General features: G+C 35.7%; 1 protein-coding gene across 5 annotated transcripts; it reads left to right on the forward strand.

Moving 5' to 3' along the window:
- The first annotated feature begins 38 nt into the window (after positions 1-38).
- On the forward strand, positions 39-23,994 carry SLC35B3 (solute carrier family 35 member B3). Of its 5 annotated transcripts, none has more exons than XM_066992455.1 (10): positions 39-246; positions 3,691-3,966; positions 5,328-5,449; positions 7,303-7,457; positions 8,933-9,040; positions 13,705-13,832; positions 16,106-16,198; positions 16,620-16,731; positions 21,085-21,154; positions 22,072-23,994. In XM_066992455.1, the coding sequence occupies exons 1-10, from the start codon at positions 235-237 to the stop codon at positions 22,220-22,222; spliced, it is 1,227 nt and encodes a 408-aa protein (XP_066848556.1). In that variant the 5' UTR covers positions 39-234; the 3' UTR covers positions 22,223-23,994. The 5 variants fall into 5 exon arrangements, with proteins under 5 accessions (XP_066848556.1, XP_066848557.1, XP_066848558.1 ...); XM_066992456.1 differs by having other exon boundaries at positions 39-204; XM_066992457.1 differs by having other exon boundaries at positions 39-197.

Here is a 23,994-nt window from a genome sequence, read left to right on the forward strand (position 1 = left end):
AGACGCCGCCATTTTCTCCGCTGAGGGAGGGAGGGAGGGAGAAGCACGGCGGCGGAGGAGGAAGAGGAGGAGAAGGAGGAGGAGGAAGAGGAAGAGGAGGAAGAGGAAGAGCAAGAACAAGAGGAAGAAGAATAAGAAGGGGGGGGGGGGGGGCTGTCGCGCCTCCCTCCCTTTTGGCTTCTTCCCTGCTCCGGCAGGTATCAGGTGGGGTTGGGAGAGGGGCGGAAGGCGGCCATGGGCGCAGCGGTGAGGAGCGCGGAGCGGGCCGGGCCGAGCCGAGCCGAGCCCGGCGGGGGGAAGGGACCGGGGCCGGGGCGTTGGGCCCCGCTGCGGGCTGTGCTCGGGTGCACCGGGCCTGGCTGCACCTGGGGGGCGTGAGGCTGTTCGGGGGAAGCATCTGCTGGCCTCGGGGTGCGGTGTGAGCAGGGTGTTTTTGAAAGAGAACTGAGCTGCTGTCTTCTGCTAAAGTGCTGTTCTTAGAGGGTGCTCGCTGGGGTTAAATAAAAATGCCCCAGCTCTTTCATAGTGTTTATTCCATGATGCTTACAGGTCATGAACTTTTAGGAGGCCAAAGACGTTTTGCTTTTCCAGTTACTTGCGTGTTTTTCTCTTTTTTCATGTAATAATTAGTATGTATTATTTATGTTAAAACTAGCGCTGCATGCGACTTTTTTTTTTTTTTTTCCAAAGGAATAGAGATAGGAACAGAAGGTATCATTGACCTAAAGACTGTTTTGTTTACGCTCCTACACAGGAAGAGAAAGGGAGGGGTGTGCTGTTTTACACAAGGCAGGATGGCACTATGCCACTCGGCACTTCATAAAACAACTTCTTGTTGCGCGTTTGTTCAACAAGTGAATCACTTGCTTGAGGGGTTTTGGTAAGAACAAAATAACATTTTTGATAGTGGCAAAAATAACGGTTTGAGAAGTCACAGTAGACTTTGGAAGAGTTCATGTGCTGTTGTCAATGAAATTATTTGGTGGAGAGTGTTTCAAGTGGCTATGTACGCTTAGTGTTTGTCCAGTTGCTGAATAATGTTCCTTGAAATGTTTCTTCACTACTGTTTTGTTTGTTTCATTTAGAGTATGATACAAAAGAAACAGTTGCTCTGTATCTTATGGATGGCCTTTGGCATGACTAGAACTAACAGTGCTGTTTGTTACTACTACAGTGGTGGATTCAGTAAGCTGTTATAAATGAACAGGTCGGGAAAGCTGGTGTTGTTGCAGAGGAAATAATTTGCGTATAAACAGCTGCAAATTCAGAAGTGTGCTAATAAGTGCACTTGTTACGGTCTGGTCTTCCCTCTACTTCTGATCTCTGATGTTCTCTTCCTCATTCAGGTATCATACAAATAATGTCTAAAGTAGTGGCCAAAGTGGAAAACTTGGGTACAAAACTGTGAGTTGTACAGTTCGTCCCACTGCTGGACTCTTGAAGCATGGATGACAGCACATGGCTGTGCGCTGTGCTGCGTGTACATCATTCTCCATGTTGAAGTTTAGGTGAAAAATGAGACTTAGATTCTATTTCTGCAGTTTGTGATCCTGCTAGAAAATGTGTCATTAACAAATGGTCAAGAAAGATTTGAACAGGCAGTAATGAAACTAAAAATTCAACTGTAGTGTAAGCAATGGGTATATTGCCTTTCCATGGTAATGATCTGCTCCTTAGGCTTGAAATTTAGTCCTAACCTATGTTCACAATTCTTTCAGCAAGGGTAGTAATTTGTATTCTGCTTTAGTCATCTCTCTTGTTAACGAAGTAAGGATCGCCAAGTGCCTTCTGCAGACACCTTTGCTCTGTTTTCCATGGTGAAGGAATGCCATAAGCACAGGACTGAAAGGGCCTGCTCAGTAATCAAATCCAAACTTAACAGCTCCAAGTAATCACTTTCATAAAAGACATCTTATAAGCAATTTAATTGTTTCATCTTTCATTTGTAGTCTGTTCTAGAATACTGATAGTTTTGGGATGCAAAAGGAATTTCTAGTGAAGTTTCATGATCAGGTCATGTCAATTTACTCTCATGCCATCACACTTAGAATTATTTTTCCTCCTCAGTGGTGATCACTTTATTGAAAGCAAGTCTGTTCTGTTTGCATCAGGGTTTCACTAGGCTGGGTAAGTTAAGCTTTGATCTTGATTCCGTTCATAAGTTGGACTCTGTTCCTTCATCCTGATAACCTTGCCTGCAGTCATTCTTTAAATTCCTCTTTGAGAGGTATAAGTGTGTGTGGTACTGTACGCAAAGGCTGACTAGCGCCTTATAGGATGACAGGGGTACTTTTCTGCCCCTGCTGAAAAAGCATACTTAACCTTTTCTTTTTCCTTTTTCTGTTTTATGGCGACCTCATTCTGTGATTAACTAACAATCCACAAGGGTAAGCTTTCTGCCTCTTACTTCTGGTTTTCATCTAAGGAGCTCTGAATTTAAACAGAAATAGTTATTACAGTCCCTAAATTGTTATTATAGTCCCCAAGCTATTCTTTCAGAACTCTAATAGGAATCTTGTTCCAGCATGGTAGCAGGTTGTATCAAATAAAGGGAAACATAACCACAATGTAAGTTTTATACTAATCCGTTGTTTTTTTATATTGCAATAATAAATGACCAATGTCCATGCAGAATGTATGGACTGTACTTATTGCATGACTGTACATTACTTACTGTACTTATTATATGATCTGGTTTTCATATACTAGCATATTTTCCTTTTTAAGATGGTTGGAAGAGTAATTTTCATAGATGTGTGATGAAAAGTATTTTTGAGCTGGGGATCACAACCCATTATGTAGTTGAGACCAACATAATTTAATTTGTCTGCTGATTGAACTAGATTCTCAGCTATCCTTAAAAATCTTGGGCCTACTGACTGACCAGTGTGTTTGTCTTGAGGCTGAAAAGGAAAAAAAAAAGTTTCAAAAATCATACTCTCTAGTGAACTAGAGGAATTATTTGCCTGTCAGTCTAGTAAGCTGCTAAATTTCTTCTCCAGACTCGCCTGATTTTGTTTCCTATTTCACATGGAAATGGCTACATGTGGTTAATGTTAAAGGGATTGCCATACCATATACCTTATCAGATAACGAGATTCATTTTTGAGACTGGCTTCTTAACCTTGTTTTCATCTTGAAGTTCTTTTCCTCAGAAGTGTCTGAGAAATAGTGAATAGTGAGAATGAGAGGGTAATTTCTTTCACTTCAACACTTCTAACCAATCAGAGGCTCAAGCCTGTAGCTTTTAGAAAACTTTCACAGGCCATGGGCTAGTGCAGTATATTTCACTGTAGAAATAAACTAGGCAGAACTGCAGTGCCTCCACACCAGTATTTTCACTGGGCTTAGATCTTGGGGATCGTTCATCTCCCAGCTGGTCAGCCCTTTTATGCCAGAACTCGCAGGAGTATTTGGAGCTGTTGGGGAACTGAGGCTAATTTTCTGTTGCTGTCTTTTTTTCTGTAAAGTGTAAGAATACTACTTTCCACATCAAGCAAAAATGCTTTCAGAAGTGTTGAGAGGCCTCTTAGTCTTGGACATTAGAAAAGATAAGTAAAGCCTGCAAATAAAATTAACCAAGCAAAACTTTTAACCCTTGGTATTATCCGTATAAATTCCACATTTGTTTACTGTTACTGTTGGAAGACTGTATGTTATGTCTTGTCTGATTCTAGTGTTTCTGTTCAGCTTGCAGACAGAGAACACAAGGAAAAAGAACAGAAAGAAGATAACAGCAGCACCGAATGCAGCGAACAAGGAGTCATGGATCTGAAATTCACTTCCTCAAGAAAATACATTTCCATCAGTGTACCTTCCAAATCTCAAACTATGTCACCTCATATCAAATCAGTAGATGATGTTGTAGTTCTTGGTGTCAATCTTAGCAAATTTAACAAACCTACTCAATTTTTCATCTGTGTTTCTGGAGTTTTTATGTTTTATCTAATCTATGGATATTTACAGGTAAATGCTATGAACTCATCTAATACTACTTTCCTTTTTCTTTAGTTTTCAATAGAGTAGTAAGATAGTATTTTAGTCCATGTAGACATCTAAAATAGATATTGATTGTAACATGAAGCTTTCAGAATTGTAAGAGTAGTAAGCCATTGTATAATATAGGATTCTACCACAGTTGAATGTGGCTATGAGGTTTGGTTCAGTTCACTTTGATAACTTGCTTTTTTTACCTCTCTGTCAAAGGCACACTGTGCTATACAAAATTGTTTTTAATGTATGTTTTTATATGTGACTTCATAGTCTTCTGGAAAAAAAAGTAGAATGATACAGACAGACATGCAAGTCTCCACTGGTGTTGAAACCTCCATATTCATCTGAGTCCTGTGAGTGTAGCAGTGTAATAGTAGTCTGTTTTCTCTGTATTTTCTTTAGTACAGGGATGAAACAGAGACTATGGTCGTTTTTTAAGTGTAAGCGTAATCTTTGGGCAAATGCTAGATTTTTACGTTGTTTTAGTTAAGAATTTCTTTTACTGCCAACCTTTTTGCTCTTATCTTGACAAGTTGCATTTCTGTTCCTTTCTTTAGAAGTTTAGATGAGTCTTCTCAATAAAGCAGTGATTAAAAAAATATTTTCAAATAATCACATTTCCAGTGTAGTTTTCAAAAACAGCTTAAGAAGTTTAAATGGAAAGTGGTTACTTTCAAAGAGTAAGTTTGTTTATAACAGAAAGCAAAACAGAATCTCTAAAAGGAAAATACCAAGCAGCTTTTTTTTTACTATATAGTTCTTCTGCCCTCTCTAACTGACACACATACATAATGCTTTATGCAGTGCATGTATTTTTCCATAGCAAATTGTTCCACTTTTAAATATCCCTAAAACCTACAAATTTTTAAGCTCACAAATGCTATTTAATTTCAGCACTCAAAATTTTAGGTCCACATTTATAAGAGATGAAAATTACTGGTAAATATGTCTCTTAGAGAAAACTCACAATAAATTCAAGCTATTTACAAATTCCAGCAAAAAGTGTTTCTCTAAGTAAATGAACTGAAAAACAGACAGAAAACCATCTATATTTTGTGATAAATATTCGTGGATCAAATGTATTTCCCCCCACCACCACCCAATGAATCAATTTGTTATTTTCAGTAGATTTATACCAGCAGTAAATTTTCTAGTATTTTGCAGAAACTAAATTGTCTTTTTCAGTACTTTGCAAGTAATATATGACAGCTGAACTCTAGTTAATAACCGGCAGGTGCAAAGGCTAGATTTGCATGTATGTGAAAAAAAATGTGTTGACTTTAATGTTTTGGTGTGTGTATGTATGTGACCTTGGTGGGTTTTTGTTTCTATAGGAATTGATATTTTCCGTGGAAGGTTTTAAGCCTTTTGGTTGGTACCTCACTTTAGTGCAATTTGGATTTTATTCCATTTTTGGACTAATAGAATTACAGTTGATTCAGGACAAAAGGAGAAGGTATGTGTTTTTTCCAAACATTTGCACGCTATCCATCAACAAGGAAGTATTTTGATATTTATGGAAAATTTTTGTTGTTTGTATGTAAATTTTGTGAGGTATTGGTAGCAGATCTGTAGTAAAAATAAAATAATAAAAAAAATAATCTGGACTTACTAGACAATGTTAGAAAATATTTCATAAGCACCCACTTAGGCTTCAGACCTGTAAACAGTCTTGTTGACTGTCTTTACTGTCACTTTGTTCTGCTTACGGAGTGTGTTTTGTCTCTAAGGTAGTTGATATAGACTGAGTCTTGTTTGTGCTGTTTTTTATTATGCCTAGAAAGCCCTAAGTGCACTTCACAGCACTTGAAGCTATCTCTCACCCAAATACCTTTTCCTCAGACTTTCTCTTCCTAACCAACAGGTTCCTCTGAAATGCTATGCATCTTGGAGAGTATCAAAGCTCTGCTTTCTGCCGCATGGCATTCACATTTTTTGAAAGAATGTGTCACCCTGTCATGAAATTATTCTGTCTTCACTGCAGTCAACAAAGTGGATTCTTGCTGTCTTGAATCCTAAAGACATGGGGTAGTTCCTTCTGACTCAGTGTGGCCATTCTGTGGCTTCCTGCCCTAATACAGCCTTTGCAAGCTATATTGAGGCATTCTGGAAGCTTGGAGGGAGGTCATCGTGGTGTACACACATTTTAAAATTCTTTGACGCTTTATTTCCTAGTTGAGCGTAACCTCTTTTGCTTACTTGTAGTTACCCTCAGCTGACTTTTCATACTCTGATTTTTAGGTAATAGATTCCTTTCCTATGTAACTTTGAGTATCTTTTGTTATTACTTTAAACAATGACAGCTAATATTTCAAGCTATCTGTCTTTTGGAAATGCATCAGATAATGTGTAAGCTGCCTGTTAGGCATTATGTAACTAGCAACTATTTTGGTAATTAAAACTAAAACTATTGCTTATAGTACACGGTGCAGTAAATAAGTTATGTTGGAAATGTAGATCTTTAGTATTATCTATGTTTTGTTTTTCTGTAATCTAGGAATATTTTTGTAGACATTAAAAATCTATTTCCTCATTTTTATGCTGAATCTCTCGCAAATTTTATTATACAAATTCTTCTTGCATGCCTGCATCACAGAATGAGTTATGGGTAAGACAGGGTTACCACAAGACGACATCTTATGTTAATTGCGGCTTTGAGTACACACAAAAAATAGTTGAACGTGTGCACAGCAGTAACTGTTTAAAAAAAAAAATCACAAATAGCGCAGTAAGAATTTCTGATGGATCATTTGTTGTCAGGTGATGACTTCATCAAACTGCAAACAATGCATGTGAAAAAGTTCGAGTCCCTGTGTTTATGGTATCTGAATGACTTCTTTCTGTTGAGTTTTAAAAAAACAATGGTACTTTTTTTCTGCTTTCTTCATTCTAAAGCTGTCAATGTTCACATGAAAACTTCAACAAAAAATCATCACAGTGATTGTGACAAGACTAAGATTCAGGGTATCTAGGTATATCAACCTTCTGCGTTTCCTTAGGTTGTTTGCCAAAAGTCTGTGTCTCGATTGCTCTGTAAGTCTTTAATTTTCTGAGGGAGTATTATTTCTTCAATACTTTGTGAGCCATGAAATTTTTTGTTTTGCATTTAAACACTATTTATTAGCAGAAATTGAAAGAAATGAAATTTGAAAAGAGTCATTTATGTGTTTTTATTTTTTCGTGGAATGAAAATCAGTAAGAAAAATGATCAAGTTGTATTAGGAACATATTCCTTTACCTAAATTTTCCAAGCTAAATCTCTTCTAGATGTGTCTGTAATACCAAGATTTGTATGTTTATATTTTGTAGAATTCCTGGCAAAACCTACATGATAATAGCATTTTTAACAGTGGGAACAATGGGTTTGTCAAATACCTCTTTAGGATATCTGAATTATCCTACTCAAGTCATCTTCAAGTGCTGTAAACTGATTCCAGTTATGGTAGGCGGGGTTTTTATACAAGGTAAGTGTCTTGCTGTTAGATTATTTATTTTTGGGAGACAATACTGTTTGGAATCCTGTACTTTAAATCCCACTGAGGTTCTTCACTAGGGAGGAGCAGGTAGCATTTCTTCTATAGAAGGAAAAATGTGAATTTCTAAAGCATCTACTCAGAAAATGTGGTCAAAAAAGCTACGGGTTACTTGCAAAACTTCAGTTTTATATAGACTTTCTTAATTTTCAAGTAATATAACTTTGTTTTCTAAACAAAAGCAGTTCATAAATGAACAATTTTCAGTGCTGAAATGGAAAAATCTAGCCACAATTAATAATTTGTGATTCACCACTCTTTTTGTTTGAAAAGTTTGATTTTTATTAAGAGCTTGTTGTTGTTTTTCCTAGTTCATACGCTTAATTGGAAGTATATCTGACTTCAGTTGGCCTTGGCTAATTCTAGAGTTATAGTTAGTATCTGAAGAACAGAAAAAGGGTTCTGGAGAACTCCAGATAAAGACTGTAGATATGTGAATAAACTACAGAGTTTCTGGAGTTTGTAGGTTAAAGTATATTATAATGAGTCTTTATGTACCAAACAATAAGAAAGTCAGTAAAACTCTGAGTATGACTGTATTATGGAACAAAATCAAGAATGAAGTGTGTGTTTGTTTAGACCTCCTAGTTGCAATAGAAAACTTTATTTTTATAGGACTGTGGGCCAGCATATACATTTTTCTTTCAGAAAAGAACATTTATTCAGGCTCGACAACTTTACAAGCTTACGTATGTGCATACAGTATTTATCATATATTGAATCTTTTTGTATCACTCGAATTCCCTTAAAACTGGTATTCCCATGAAACTTCACAAAGCTGTAAATTTTATAGTAGTAGTCTATTCTCAGAAGCTGTGACTTTTATTTCTTCAGTTAAAACTTTCAGCTTAAAAAAAAAAGGCTTATATTGAAAGTATTGCTCCTAGAAGAGGAATATGTTGTTTAAAACAAGACATCAATACTCCTGCTTTTTTATTTCCCTTTCTTTCTCCACCTCCTTTCTCTACATCCTTTCTCTCACAAACCCAAAGACAGTTTAGGGTTTTAAAATTTCCCAAATGATCTATTAACATTTGGGAATGTCTTCTCTCTAATGAAAAAAGGCAAAGTCTCCTGCGTAAGAGAAAACTTACGAGTAACATCACAGTTGTCCTGAAGTTGCTGAGATGGTGATTTGTCAGGGAGAACGTGCTTTCTGTCATTAGGTGTAAAATTAAAGTTGACCACCAGAATCAGATAGTATCTGTTAAGATCCTCCTCTGTGTTAGAAACTGCTGCTTCTGAAGAAACTGATTCCAGTCACAAAAGGCCAGAACGTTATGTCATCTGCTAAAGTAAAAGACAGACATTAGAACAATTTTTCCTTTGCCTTCTAGGCTACTGACAGGATAAGCACCAAATGGTTAGAGTATTGCAGTCTCATGTTGTTTCTATTGCTTTTGTAGGAAAACGTTATAATATTGCAGATGTGTCTGCTGCCCTGTGTATGAGTCTTGGATTAATATGGTTTACTTTAGCTGACAGCACAGTTGCACCAAACTTCAATTTGACAGGTAAAGACATATTTTCTAGTTTATTAAAATGCATATTTTTTTCTACTCTAAGCGTTGCGTAAAAGTTGTAAGAGTTCTTGGTGTAGTGCCTCATATCAAACTGAAAACACGGGTTTGGTTTTGTTTGCACTAGCAGAACTGTATCTGCGGCAGTAGAGGCGTTTCTTTTAAGCCTTAGTTTTTAGTTTCTTAAAACTTCTGGAAATACCACCCTTTAGGATGAAATATCACAAGCTTGTCCTTACGAAATATTTACTGTCCAGTAGATATGTAAAAATCAATATGAAAAAATACAGTCTGACCATTTTAAAACTTGAAAAGATTTTTTCCTAGTTGAAACTTTCAGTCTTTTCCATTTCACAACCATTTACTTTTTTTTTGATGATCTCACTTAGATTTACTATAGCTCTTATTTATAGTGCCCACACTCTAACTTTTCTGTACTACATAAAATCAGAAGTAAAATATTTTAACCCCCTTGGGTTTAAAAACTTGAGTTTCTACCTCAAATGACAGGAGAACTGGTTATTTCTAAAAGGCATTTTATGTACTTGGTCAGTGTTTGTATTAATACTGAACCTTGAAAAACATTTGAATAATCAACTTTTAGTGTGTTCTTCCTTTGAAATTCTGGGATGAGTTATAATAACTTTTATGAGAAACGTTCAGTGTGAAATCTTTATTTCTCAATAGTGGAGGCACGCTTTTATAAGTTTTGTTCCTAAAAATATGAATAAATTCCTGGTTTAAAAAAAAAAAAGCTTTGTCCTCACAATGTTATTTCATCTATTGTTACTAATGATCAAATGGAAAGAACTTGTGATGTTGTCTAAACTCTATATTTTTTGGCCTTGCCCATAAATTAATTCTCATGCTGTTCAGTATAATCCAGTGAAGTATATAACTTGCTGTGCATTAATGTGTTGGCAGTGTAAATGGATGGGTGCTTGAGCAAAATACACGTATTTTGATTATAGAAGGAAGATGGTGTGCGTATGATTATATTCTAGTGTTTTCTGATATATACGCATGTTACCTTTACACCTACTTTAGACTATTCCTGTTAATTGCACTCACATGTTGATATATTCTCTTTGTAAAATATGAATTATTTTAAATATATGCTGTGACTTAATCTGAAAAGATTTGAAAAGTTCCTTCTTAAACTGAATGGGGTAGGGTAAAGTGCAGCAAATGTAACAAAATCCTGACGCCCACAAAGATTGCCAAAATGCAAGATAACCTTTAAATATCTTCAGAGAATAAACAGTGTCTTTCATTATCAGTTTATTCTGTACATTTCAAACAAATTTGTATATATTGAAGCTTAGAGCACTACCCTTTGGAGGATGTTAGTTCTGTGAAATTAGAATGTAGTTCTAGAATTTGAAAGTCTGGATCTTCCCTTCAGAAGATGATTCAAAATTCTGTTACTCTGCACCTTCTGGGGAGGTACTTTCTCCATTTCTCTGTTCCCTATTACCCTTATTATTTTATTCTGTGCCACTTAATATAATCAGAAAATAAAAAAGTTTCCTAATGGAAAAGCTGAAGGTTTTCCTTTTCTTGGATGAATTAAGGAACTAGATGGTCCCTTACTTCAAGAAACGTACTGATTTTTAGTATTGTAGCAATACATATCTGATAAAGTGTAAAAACCAGTGATCAGAATTATATTTAAAAAAAAAAAACTATGCTCACTCTGCAAAATGACATTTAAAAGGGTAATTATTCAAAAGAATGTAAATCACAAGATAAGAACTAAAAATTGAGAGGTAAACATTTTTCTATCTTCATAGAGGAAACAGCATTAACAAAGTATTTGAGGATATTAAAACTTTTAAAAGCATAAGCAGCAAAGTACATGATAAACTTCAAAATGATTATTCTATAAAATTGCATGTTCGTTACTGCCTACTTACAGCCCCCTAAATTTTTGTTCTAGTAATATATGCACACTTATGTAGAACTTTTACCATGCAGACTAGTATGATTCTAGTATGATTTCATAGAATTTCATAGAACTTCTATCAACTTGTTTGTTAAAGACAAAACTTTTTTACATATCACTGTTCTAAGAAAACAAAACTGTGCTGAAAAGTCAAACAACACACAGTCCTTGCTGTCCAATGCAAATACTAAAAATGGATCATGAGCAGACATAAGTTTTGCCCTTATCATGCCTTCAAGAATTTTACAAGTCTTTTTTTTTTTTTTTCTGCTATTGAAATCCAACCTCGCTATTGCTGGTTCAGAAAAGGAATCTACACAGGTTTTTTTTGCATATGAAAGAGTTCAGCAAAGAAAAGAGAAACTGTCTCTGCCAGAACAGGTACCTATTTGTAACTAAGGAAGAAGTGTATTTTTCAAGATGGAGTTGGTAATAAGAGCTCAAGACATCCCCTAGCATTATTAAATTGGAGAGGTGGTGGTAGGTACCCTAAATAGTTATGAAAAATAGAGGACCTTCAAAACAGAGAAAACGGAAGGGAAGTGTCCAGAAGGAGGTGATCTTGAAACATTGGTGCTATTGAAGCTTCTGCTGTTCTGGCATTACAGGTATAAATGGAAATTAACTATCTTCAGCAAAGAGTAAAAACATTACTTGTGTGCCCATTCCTCTACCCTAGACTGTATGTGTTGGCGCAGTCTAGCCTTTTGCAGACTGAGGTGTTTTGTCCTTAGTTTCACTGTTGTTTATTGGTTGGTTACCTACCTCTAGAAGGTGGAGTACTGAAGAGATCTCAAGGGGCTGATAAGCTCTAAACGGCTTACTCATCTTTAACACACTTGCATGGTGAGGATTGCAAATGTGGGAATGTGTTATTGAGGAAGCTATTTAAGTGTGTGGTAGCTTATGAATGTATACCTAGGGTTAGTATTGTAATGTCTTCAAGCATGCCATTAATAGGGTCAAATACAGTATGATGTGATGCTGTTGAAGCATGATCTACAGGTCTCATCTCTTTCAGAACTTAGGACCAGTTCTTCCAGTCTTTTTTACTCATGTTTTCCATATTACACAATGTTACTGCTCTCATTCATGTTTTGCTGCTGCTTCTTAGCAGATGCAACGCTGTCACAAGTGGAACAATTTTTGTGTTCGTACCCCAAAAAGCACATGTAATATTAACATGTATCTTGTCCCCACGTCTCCCTTCCATGTGCACTTGCCCTTCAGATTCCTGATAACTTTTATCATATCAATCCAATACTGAGCCCATGCATTTGTCCTGTGGTGTACCTTGGCCATTAAGCGCCGCTTGGAAGCGGCATGAGTGAGAGTACAGATGGAGATGTGCTTGATCACTGTATGAAGTGATCTGCAGCAAAGCTGTTGGTCAGGTGGAGTTACTATACCTTTAGATCGGAGCTGAATCCATGTGGTTAATATCTCTAAACTGTGGTCTTTAGTATAACCAATACTATTCTGGTTGTCATGTCACTTCTGTTCACTCATGCTTTTTCTAGTGCATGATAACTGGAATAATGAATTGTTGTCCACACAGTCTTTTGTGTTGTTTCAGTTGCATATGTCTAGCATGGAAAAGGAAGTGGTTCCCAAACTAAAAATGCGGGTTTGGAAGTTTGCATATATCCAGAAGCTTACCAAGGAGATACCAACTTAAAGTACACTGGTCTTTTTTCTAAAAAATAAATAAAATCTTTCAATTCTGAAAATTCTAGGAAGTGGGATTTTTCTTCTCTGTCAGGAGCTTATCCATCATTTGCTCCATCGGAATACCTGTTCTGAGACCTCTGAACTTAAGAGCATAATCTTAGGAAGATAAAATGGTGCTTCTTTCGAGTCTTCCACTCCTCATTCTTCTGACACTCAGTGTTTTTTTTTTCAGGAACCAAGACAAGGACAGGCAATAAACATGATTTTGGTGTCTGATACTTTCTGTGCTGCAGGTTTAAATAGTCTTCTTAGAGAAGTGGTATTTCAACCTGTATGCATCATTAATTTCCTACTCTTGCAACGTTAAATGTAACAGTTGCTACAATCATGAGAGAATCGAAGTTTAGAGATTGAGAAATGAATTGTGACTGCCATAAATAGAGAGTTATTAATTTTTGTTACTGGAAAGTTGATTACATTATTAAATAGGTAGTGACTTTGTTATGACCAAGTATGTTAATGTTAAAACTATGGATTTTATACCTAAACAGTACTTTTTTTCTTTAAAAAAAAAAAGTGTTTCTGTAATGAAAGGTTTTCACGGAATCCTTTTACATTTGCTTTATCACTACGTCTAACACTATTTTCCTTTTTCCAGGGAAAATGATATAGACTTAACTGCTAAAATAGAATGGTATCCGGTTATTTATCTTGATTCAAAAATACCTAAATAAGTACAATTGACATTCTTTCACTCTTGTTACTACATAGAACTCATAGAACTACAGCTTGCTTCTTTCTAGTAATGTTCAGATATTCCCATCAAGCCTATAGACAAGCATGGTTCAGGACTTAACTCACGGGAGGAATGGGAGTGGACACTGCTTTATAGATTGCTAAAACTTATACTAGCATAATGAAGTAGTTCTGCTGATGTTTAGAACGATACAAATATTTATTACTACTCTATTCCTGAGAATTTTCAGGATAAGTACATTGTTTTTTGTCACTGCTCTGTTTTGCTGATAAATACTCTCAACAGGTTTTTTGTTTATTTCTTTCCTTATATTAGGTGTGATCCTAATATCCCTTGCCCTCTGCGCAGATGCAGTTATAGGAAATGTACAGGAAAAAGCTATGAAGTTGCACAATGGTTCTAATTCTGAAATGGTAAATACCAGATTTTAATTTAGTGTTCTCACACACACACTTTGAAAGTATTTAAGTAGTCATACTGATAATGCTATCGGGGGGGCGGGGGGGATAAAAGCCTGAATTAATACAGACTTTGAAATCCTTTGCAATTTTAAAATAACATGTTCTATCACAGGCAATGCATCCAATGACAAAGTAGGAAACTCATTCTGTTTTTCATATGTGAATAGTGACTCTTGGTGTATTCTTCTTTTTTCCTTCTGTTTCTGTTTTCTGTTTTTTTGTGATGTTCTGTTTTTAACCTTTCAGGGGTGCTGCTTTTCGGGGGTATGCAATTGCAAATGTATATTGCAGCTACAAAAACACATTATTTCTAGCAGCACTTTTTTTTTACATAGAGGGAAGAGTCTACCCTGCAGGCCTGAAATCAGTGGAGTGTTTTCTGTATGATCATGCACTTAATCTCTAAAAAATTGTTTACAGTTCTGGTATAAATGAATGTCTGTTACACGAACACGTTGCTTTTCCTACTTGATAGACTTCTGATTCTAGAGTGTGCTACCATTTGAGAGGCAGCCTTCTGTGGAGCTTATTCTGTTGAAATCAGTAAAACTTTGACTTTTGGATGTTCCTGATTCAGTAAAATAAATGATTTTGAAAAAGTCTTGCTCAATATTTTTATATACTTCTTTGAAACAAGGATTATTTGTTCATATCCCATGACTTTTTATGTAAAACTTATGTTTGCATTTGGCATCTTTTTCTCTAAAATTGAATCAATATGAGCAAATCTTTTATTGTAACCAATATTATTTGAATGTGCCACAAATAAAAACAAGTCTTGAAATTGTATTTGATGTTTAACTTACGTGACAGGACAATCTGGTTCCTTGTTTATGAGAATAGCTTTATAAATGGAGAGAAAATTGGTTAGGAGCAAACTTCATTTATGCCTGAAAATCATTTAGGTTGGCTCAAACGTTTGACCTGCAGGTTTCTGAGAAGTAGAAGGAATATACCTGAAAGGTATCACTGTGTTCTTTTTGATTGTTTGCTTGTGCTTTTCTTCATTATCCACTGTTGACTGTTGCCAGAGGCAGAGTTCTTAGCTAGGTGGACATTATCTGACCCAGAGTAGCCTTCTACAGCTATAATCTCTGAAATCCGTAAGTACATCCATAGCGGCTTTCTTGCCCAATTTGCATCGTGCCAACAGTCTTCTGACAATTGCTACCTGCCTTACAATGCCTCTGATTTCTCTAGACCTTTACTTTTTGTTATGTGAGCTTGAAAGCAGTTCTGCTCTTGGAACATCTATCGATCCTCCTTTATTGTGGAGCAGTATTGTGTGTTCTGTCTTCTCATGGCATTTCTATCAGTTGTTAATAGGCTTATCTTTGCAGATAATAGAGATATTACAAGGAAACAGTTGATTAAAAAACTTTGCCATAAGATGTCTGTAATTGACGCTGTGCTTTGAAATGTAATAAATCATTGTGTTCTAGCTAGTAATGTGTGGAATAGTTCTGCTTGCTGTCTCCCTTTCCTACAAGAAAAGGTCACAAACAGCTGAATGCCTCCCACTGCACTGGTGTATAGATCAGTCGGCAGTTCCAGCTTCTGTTGTTGCCTTGACATGAAAAGAGAGAATATGAAGATTTTGTCATTGTATGAAGCTAGGAATTCTATTAGGGTACAGACAAAATGAAGAGCTCACTTCCTTGCTGAGTAAGATGTGTTGTGAGTACTGAACTAGGCCGGAGCTGGTCATATGTGAAGATTTGGTATCCTATAGTTGTAATGCAGGTGTGCACTGTAGGTGAACTGAAGTGGCACAGATGATGCTTCATGATACATTCTGGCAGTTCAAGGTGATTAAGTGCTGCACTTTGTATGTTTAATGGGTCTTTAATGTGCAGGATAAATAGCAGAAATCTATCTACCTTTCACATATTGTTCAACCTAATTATATAGTTGTTTGAAGCTTTATTTAGGCTGTGAAATCCTGAATTTGAAGGGTTTAACAGTCAACATTGACCTCAGGACATTAACTATCTAGCTTAAAAAAAAAAAAAAACAACCTTATGTAGCTGTGGGTAGGAAGAATGCTTGTTATTCACTTTTCACTGTACGTCAGCTGTTAAAGAAATACTAGCAAAAATATCTTCAAACACTGCAAATTTAACTCAGTAACTGAAAAATATTAATAGGGACATATGTTCAAAAGCCTTTAATTTTCTGCTTTTTATGGTATCACCTGATAATTATTTTCTCTTAAACTATTCTAGGTTTTATATTCCTATTCAATAGGTTTTGTGTATATTTTATTTGGATTAACATGCACTAGTGGATTAAGCCCTGCAGTAACATTTTGCTCAAAGGTAGGTGTAAAGATTTCATTTTTTTTCTACAAACAACCTCATTGGAAAACATTGTTCTGTATAGTCTGGAAAAAACGTCACCGACTCTCTAACATTGTTTTCATCACATAACTTGGTTGTCTTCTGTAGTTCATACATTAGTATCTTGTTACAGTCTTTGATGTATAAGATAGGGTAATGTTGTTTTAAAAAAAAAAAAAGGCAAAACAAAATCACAGGACCAGACTCATGAGCTTATAATTTCATAATTATTTTTCCATTATTTAACTAAAATTAAATAAGGGTCTTTGCATGAATGCATTGTTGAGCAGGTTATTATCGCTCAAGCAGTTGATTAAAGTCTGTAGTTTTATGTCATTTTGCAATACCTCAGGGTTTGTTTTTACATTTTCCTAACAGGCTTTTTTTGTTGTTGTTGCAGCATCCAGTTCAGACTTACGGTTATGCATTCCTTTTCTCTCTGACTGGGTATTTTGGCATATCCTTTGTTCTAGCTTTGATTAAAATCTTTGGTGCCCTTCTGGCTGTAACAGGTATGAACAAATGATATCTTTACTGCTTTTGGTATAAAAACATGAAGTAATCTTATTTTGTTATGTAGGACAGCTTTTGAGAATAATTCTCTAGCCTTTTTTCTGTTCTTTGTGCTGACCAATCTTGGTTTGTTTAGTCTGGGTCTTCTCTCGTAGTATATATTTGGGAACTTCCCGGTTCTTTCTGTGTGACAGTTTCAATGTTGAAGAGCCTGTTAAGTAATCTTATGCACTTAGCATATGCTGTGTTTTAATATAGAATCAGCACTGTTCTAAGCAGAGGAATTGCTATGGAAATATACAGCAAGATATAAGGAAAAGATAAATACTATTTGAAACACGTAAGGAAAAAACATTCAAGTAAGGGATGGAAGGCAGTGTCATTACTTCTAAGCACAGTATTTCTGGAGATTACCAACAAATAGTATTGCTAGAAAAAGTGTGTAGGACTCCCCTGAAGCTTTTGGATGTCCATAGACTTTCAGTGGAAAACTGTGGCTACACTGTAAGAGGTAGCAATGTTAAACGTACGCTCCATAGTCTGTTCAAAATAAACTCAAGTGGAACAAATTCTGACTTTTGTCAGAATTTGAGAATGTCTCCTCAGTTCTTTTTATTAAACAAATACAATAAAGGGTATTAGTTTTAGCTTTTGAAGTCAGGATATGAACCAAAGAAACTTCTCATGTACTGTGTAACAGCTGCTGAATAATCTCTAAATCGCAGGTACTATTGTTAATAGTAGCCTATTAATGAGAGAAGCAGAATTTCTTACCTTGTAGTTCCTTTTCTAGACTTATGAAGTAATTGTCCTATGACTTGAAAAACAGTCATGCTATACTACACATTCAACAGAAAGCATAAGTCAGAAAAAAAAAGTATGAATGTAAAATATCAGTGATATATTGAAAATGTTTTTTGCCTATCAGTGGTGTATCTGCTAGCCCCCCATGAATGTAGAAAAATATCAATCCATAAATTACCTCAAAAGTTACTGGGATCCTCTACAGGCTAAGAAAGTCACTAAATGCTATTGTACCTGCTCTTGTGACAGTTTGCATATAATTAAAAAGTTTGTGACATGGTGTTCTTACGTAACAGTATAATCAGTTTTTGTGAGTGAATGCAAGTCAGATCTTTCTGTGCTGACAGTCTGGAGGTGTGTAGCCAGATTACTGAGGAAAAAGAGAACTTGAAACAAGAGACAGTCACAACCATTATAGCTTTTCAGTCTTTAGGTCAGACTTTACTCTTAACCCATATACTACTGGACATACCCTTCATGTTGAGTAATCAGTCATCTGGAAAAATCTTCTAGAGAGACTGAAATTGTAATACCTAAGACTATCTGGGTCTGTACAAATGAGGAGCCCACTGAGCACAGCAAATCTCAGCACTGCACTGGCAAGTAACATCATCTGGTTATACTTGGTCTTTACCAATGCATTGGCTGATATATGTGCCTTAGAAACAATGAAAAGTATTTAAATTAAATACACTCTGTGTGGAGGGACAACTCTATGGCTTCAAAGAAGTGAGCTTATAATTAACTTTGTCTGCCCAAGATCCTTGATGGAAGGAACAGTACAGAATACGATTAAATCAAAGGAACTGCTGATAAGATAGGTACAACACATTGTTTGCGCTAGTTTACTGTGGCTTGCATCAGTATTTGTGATGCTATGACAAATTTTAATGTGTGATGAGTGTGGCAAAGGTAGCTACAGTAAAATGACATAACTGTGTTGCAAGCAAGTGAATGCTTTTAACTTGTATCATTGTGAGTTTGTAAACAGTCATTGGAAGTGTTTACCTGTCAGAATATCCTCAGCTGTCAGGATAAACTGAAATGACCCTGCTGTTAATGTGTTTATGTGTTAACAATTGTGATGTTAAGATTTTCACTGTATCTAACAACACTGAAAGGAAAGTCTAAGGCGTCTGATCACTTCTCAGCATCTCTCCATACATCTGTTTCTAGACTATCCCTAAAATTATTCCTCTTCAGTATATGTAACTGCTATGGAACAGTGAATTGTTTGTCTGAAGAAAACTATTGCTTCTAACCTTAAAACATCACTTGTGTGAACTTTCCAAAACTAAGTCATTACCTACCTAGCTGTTTTGTGTGTAGTTGTTACTGTAGTCTGTCAAGAACAGTTACAACAGGCTCATTCCTTCCTCAGGATACCTTTTCTTTAAACTACAAACATCAGTCACAAGGGACTGGGGTGGGGAGGTGTAGCAAGATGCCATGGAACTACTTTCCTCTCTTCCTTCCTCCCCCAAAAGCTGGTTTCTGCCAGGTAATGTCCACTTCATTTGCATTAGCGAAGAGGAAAATATAGACAGTTGTTTTCAGGACTTGAAAATTGCATGGTCTGGTTTCCTATTAATTCTTACCTCTGCAGCACTTCTGTTTTATGTTTGTTTTAAAGTTCAAGAGATCTACTGGCTGGAAGCTGGCCCAGATGAGGGGTTGTTTCATATATTGAAATAACTCTTTAAAAAAAAAAAAAACTACCTGTGCTAAAAATTGCTTAAAAGTGTTGTGGAATAGAAGATTCTTCCCAGATTTCCTTGTGCCTGACCTTGACAATCCCAACACATGAGCCCTTTCTGTCTTGCCTGTATCAATGTGAAAATGTTTATCGTGCCTTGGAAGAACACCACATTCATTACTGCTGCCCCACACACACACACCTTCCTCCTTGTTGGGTGTAGTGGAGTGAAGGAATTTAATGAAAATTGTATTTCTGTTAACAGAATGAGAAATTATCAGACTTAATTGGGAAAAAGAATAAAAGACACTTAATTTAGAAGGAAATGGTTACATAAATATTTTAATTAATAACTGTTTTGAAAGAACAGAAATAATTGTAATTAGAAAAACTGGATTTTACCATTTTTTAAATTATTCATCTGTAAAATGTTTTCTAATTAAAACTCAATTTCCTTTTTCATTCTACCTTAATTTTTCATGTAATAGAAAATCATTTTATTTGATGTGCATAAATTTCTTAATGTATAGAAATTATTATCAAGAGGTTGAGACTGGGGCAGACAAAGCAATGGTGAAGGCTGTTTATTCTAGTACTAAACATGTTTTTCAGATAAGATTTTTTTTTTGTGGGAGAGGGTTGGGGAGAATAAAACTTGCTTTACTGTCCAAAAAAAGGCATGAAAATACATCAGTAGTCACTGTTTCCTTTTGTTTTGGTGTTACACTAATACTCATGTGGGTATAGTTATATGAACAAGGTTTTTTAGCCTGTTATAGTAAAGAGTACTGATAAGCAAAATATTTTCTGTTAATAAAAAAAAAAGGCATGGTTTTCTTCTGGTCCAGACAATTGTACTATGGTCTTTATTAAATGAGAAGCCTGTGCTGTCATGTAACACCTTCCCAGGTCCCTTCTCTGTAGCTGAATTTGTACACCTGGCTGCTTGTTACTTTTTTCAATGTTTTCATAACACTTTTACTCAGTTACTGATTGCATGTTTCAATGATAAACTATGTATGTTTCCCAGTATACAATTTACTAGCAGCATTTTACTGTTCATAGCAAATAGCATTGAAATTGTTCAAGTAATAGTTGAAATTTATAGTTAATTTGAAAGTAAAATAGTCTAATTCCATTTTGGTAACAGAATTGTGTCCTCAGCTCTTACTACCTTGATTCTTGCTAGTGATGAGATCACACATAGAAGAAGGCCTTTTAATAATTCTAGGAAAGCTTACTAAGCCATTGAAGTCTAGAGTCGTTGGTCTTTTAGGTTTCTAGCCAAACTTGTATTTCTCTGCACTGCTAAATAACCAAAGTTACAGGATTACAAAATGCTGGTTTCATTCCACTTGTTTGTTTTTTTGTTTTTTTTAAAAAGACCCAAAGCAACGTGCTAGACCACTGAACTGTAATAAAGTGAAGTAGGAATGGCAAGAGATGTGGTGTGTCCAAACACCCGTGGATTTGATGCCGCTTTTTTCCTGCTGTAACAGACTACTGCGTTTAGCTTATACAATAAGTTATTTGTACGGATTGTTCATTGTTTTCAGGTATTGTGGGCAGGTTAGAGTGAAGTTATCAAACAGCAAGTCTTATTCTGGGAGTTTACCTGCTACAGATACCTGACTGGAGCTGATACAACATGCTTGTTTCACATAACATGGTCCTAGCATTATTCCGTACTGTAGGAATGTGCCTGCAGTTTGTTTGCACCAAGGATGGTAAATCATTGTAGCCAGACCCGTAACTGGATAATAAGAATATCTACTAATATCAAAGACTGTCTGATATTCTTATGTTTTAAGAGAATTTATTAAAAAAAGTAAATGCCTCTTTTCCTCTGCAGTAACAACAGGAAGAAAAGCAACGACCATTGTGCTTTCTTTTTTGTTCTTTGCAAAACCATTCACATTCCAGTGAGTATTTATTGTTTTAAATGGGATTTTGTGTTTTATAAAAATTATCATGTTGATCATGGAAATACAACACCAGTAATTAATTATATTCAGGCTTTAATGGTTTTTGTCTTCTGTCTTCTACAAATGTTGGCAATCTGTTGTAAATATTGACTGGCTTGTTGATGCTAATCATGCTAGAGAAAATAGTTTCAATTTTTTAAAGGTCTGGAAGACAAACTCTTTCGTGTGTTGGTATTTTTTGTTCTTGCTTTTTAAGAAAAATCTTAGGTAATATCTAGTGCTTAAGACACTTAATAAATTGTTTGGGTACTTTCTGTAGGAAGACTTGGCCTTACACTGAGGCATGCAGCTGAGTTATTTCATTGATCCTAAATATTTCTGATCTGAAACAAAATAGCATTTAATTTTATTGCTATATGTGAACTTGAGACTTCAGAACAAAGCTTACAGCCAAATGCCCAAAAACAATTTATTCTAGCTAAGAATGTTGAGGCTTAAAACAATGGAGAGCTAAATTAAAAATGCACATTGGGAGGTATAGACATAAGGCATTGAGTGAAAATGTGTTTTGGACCAGTCATAGAGAGAGTAGTTCTCATAAATGTAGGAAGGAAATACATTCTAAAACCCCTTAGGGCTGCTTTTTTCCTACAAGAAAGAACAGGTACTGTTTATTTTGTTTTAAATATCAATGCACCTTAACTCTCCAGCCTGGAGAGGAAAATAAAGGGTTGAAGGACAGAAGAAATAAAGAGTCAAGCAAATTCTTTCTCCAAGTCTACTAAAGTGTTGCTGTTTTTCTTAACCTCCTCTCATTAGGGTTGGAACTTTATCTAATTCACAAATATTGATTTGTAATTACTACAACTAAAGTGCTAATGGTAACTTTTTTCCCTCCTTTCCCTCCCCTTTAGGTATGTGTGGTCAGGCTTGCTGGTTGTTCTTGGTATATTTCTTAATGTTTACAGTAAGAATATGGATAAAATCAAACTGCCTTCACTACGTGGTGTTTGGAAAAAAAGTGTGGAAGAAAGAAAAACAAGGACATTGTCACAAACTGTATAGACAATGGTTTACGGTCTAGACTATCACTTAACATTTTATTGGAACAGTCTTCAACTGATTCACTTTCCAAAGGGAACATTATTAAAACCAAAGGAGCTGAAGGCATATTGTCTGCTTGCAGATGGCTAGAAATGCACATTTTCGTGAGCCCTTTCTTCAGAGCACTTGAATTCATCATAAAAGGTGTTACGGGCCATTGTCAGATGGCTTTATCAGTCAATGAAGGACAGCGGCTCCTGGCAAACTGCTGAGAAGCTGCACCCCAAATGTGACACGCTAGAAGACTTACTTGGGCATTTTAATAATATTGGCCACGTGGCTGGTTTGAGATAAGCGGTTCTCTGTCTTTGTTAATTGTCTATGTGAGGTAATTTAAATGTAATACTGTATTCACGTTTAATGGAACCTAATCAGCAATTGGTTGACCAAATTGCAGTTTTAAAGTTGGAAGATTTAGAATTATGATACACTGTCACTTTTTCATTTTAAATAAAAATATTGTGGTTTTTTAAGTTATTGATCAGATCATCACAGAACTTGATATTTCTTGTCATAATTGAAATTTTTATGGAAATCTTAAGCTGTTGTTCTGTTTGGCTATTGCTTGCAAGTAATGAAAATGAGTTTGAGCACTCAACAAGGGTGGAATGCGTTTTTAGGCCCCAAGCAGCTGAGAACACAGAATGAAAAAGTCATGACTGAAGCAGTGGTGTAGCAAGCTGTAATTTGCTTATTCTATGGTGAAGCACTAAATTTTTAGTGGCCTATGGACTTCCATGTCATAGTGGTATAGAGAGAAATGAAAGGTGGCCCTCTGAATTAATATCTTCAAATCAAAATTGTTTATTTTCAGTATTGGACTAAAGAATAACAGCATCTGCTACTGTATTTGGGATATTTATTGTGTCAGTCTCTGTGTGGTCCTGTGATGAATTTAAGAGGATTATGGTACAAACTACAATTTTCTTTATTTAATGACAGGATTACAGTGTACTACCAGTCATTCTTCTTCATTGCGAATTTAAAAGATTGCTGGAATTTAGTAAGATCTTTTCTCTTACTTCCATATTCAATTCATTATTGAATCATTTGCCTTCTCTTTCATTTTATGTATTTAACAGTAGCACTTTAAAAATACTAATTGCTTTACAGTTCATTGTTCACACAGTTACGGTGCTTTTTGTTGTTGTGTCCCTTAGATGCATCTTATTTTGTGTTCTTTCGTACAGAATGAATGATTTATTCAACTTAAAGAAATGTAAATTTGACGATAGAACTGTGTAATCAGGAAGAATGTACAAAAAATTGAAAAATCACACAGGATGTATTGCCTTCTGCTAAAAATACTAATTTATGAAAGTAATCAAATGTCTGGCAAACATTGTGCACGTTTTAGGAAGAATTGCTCTACCAAGGAGCTTGTAATCAAAGCGCAGACAAAAGTGTGCCTTAAATTTTGCTTAATGAGTTGGTGGCTAGCATATGACATATTAGGTGTGTTATAAAATAGAGCAGGGAATAATGTAGCTATGTTGGCACGAGTGCTGAGCTGCACTAACTGTACTGTTTCTAGTGCTCAAGCTGATATGTCAGCAAAGCCCTTCAACCTATATACACACCTATTGTTGGCAAGTTATGAGATTTCATTGTGAGTGTGATAGCTTTCATTTTTGAATTCCTAGCTGCTGTATGATGTATTGTGTCCTGGGTTAGGTATGGAGGTATGAACTAGACAAACAGATGTACCTTGAAATAAAGAAATAGAAAGATGG

Source organism: Anser cygnoides, chromosome 2 (genome assembly GCF_040182565.1).
Source record: "Anser cygnoides isolate HZ-2024a breed goose chromosome 2, Taihu_goose_T2T_genome, whole genome shotgun sequence".
Classification (NCBI taxonomy): Eukaryota; Metazoa; Chordata; class Aves; order Anseriformes; family Anatidae; genus Anser; species Anser cygnoides.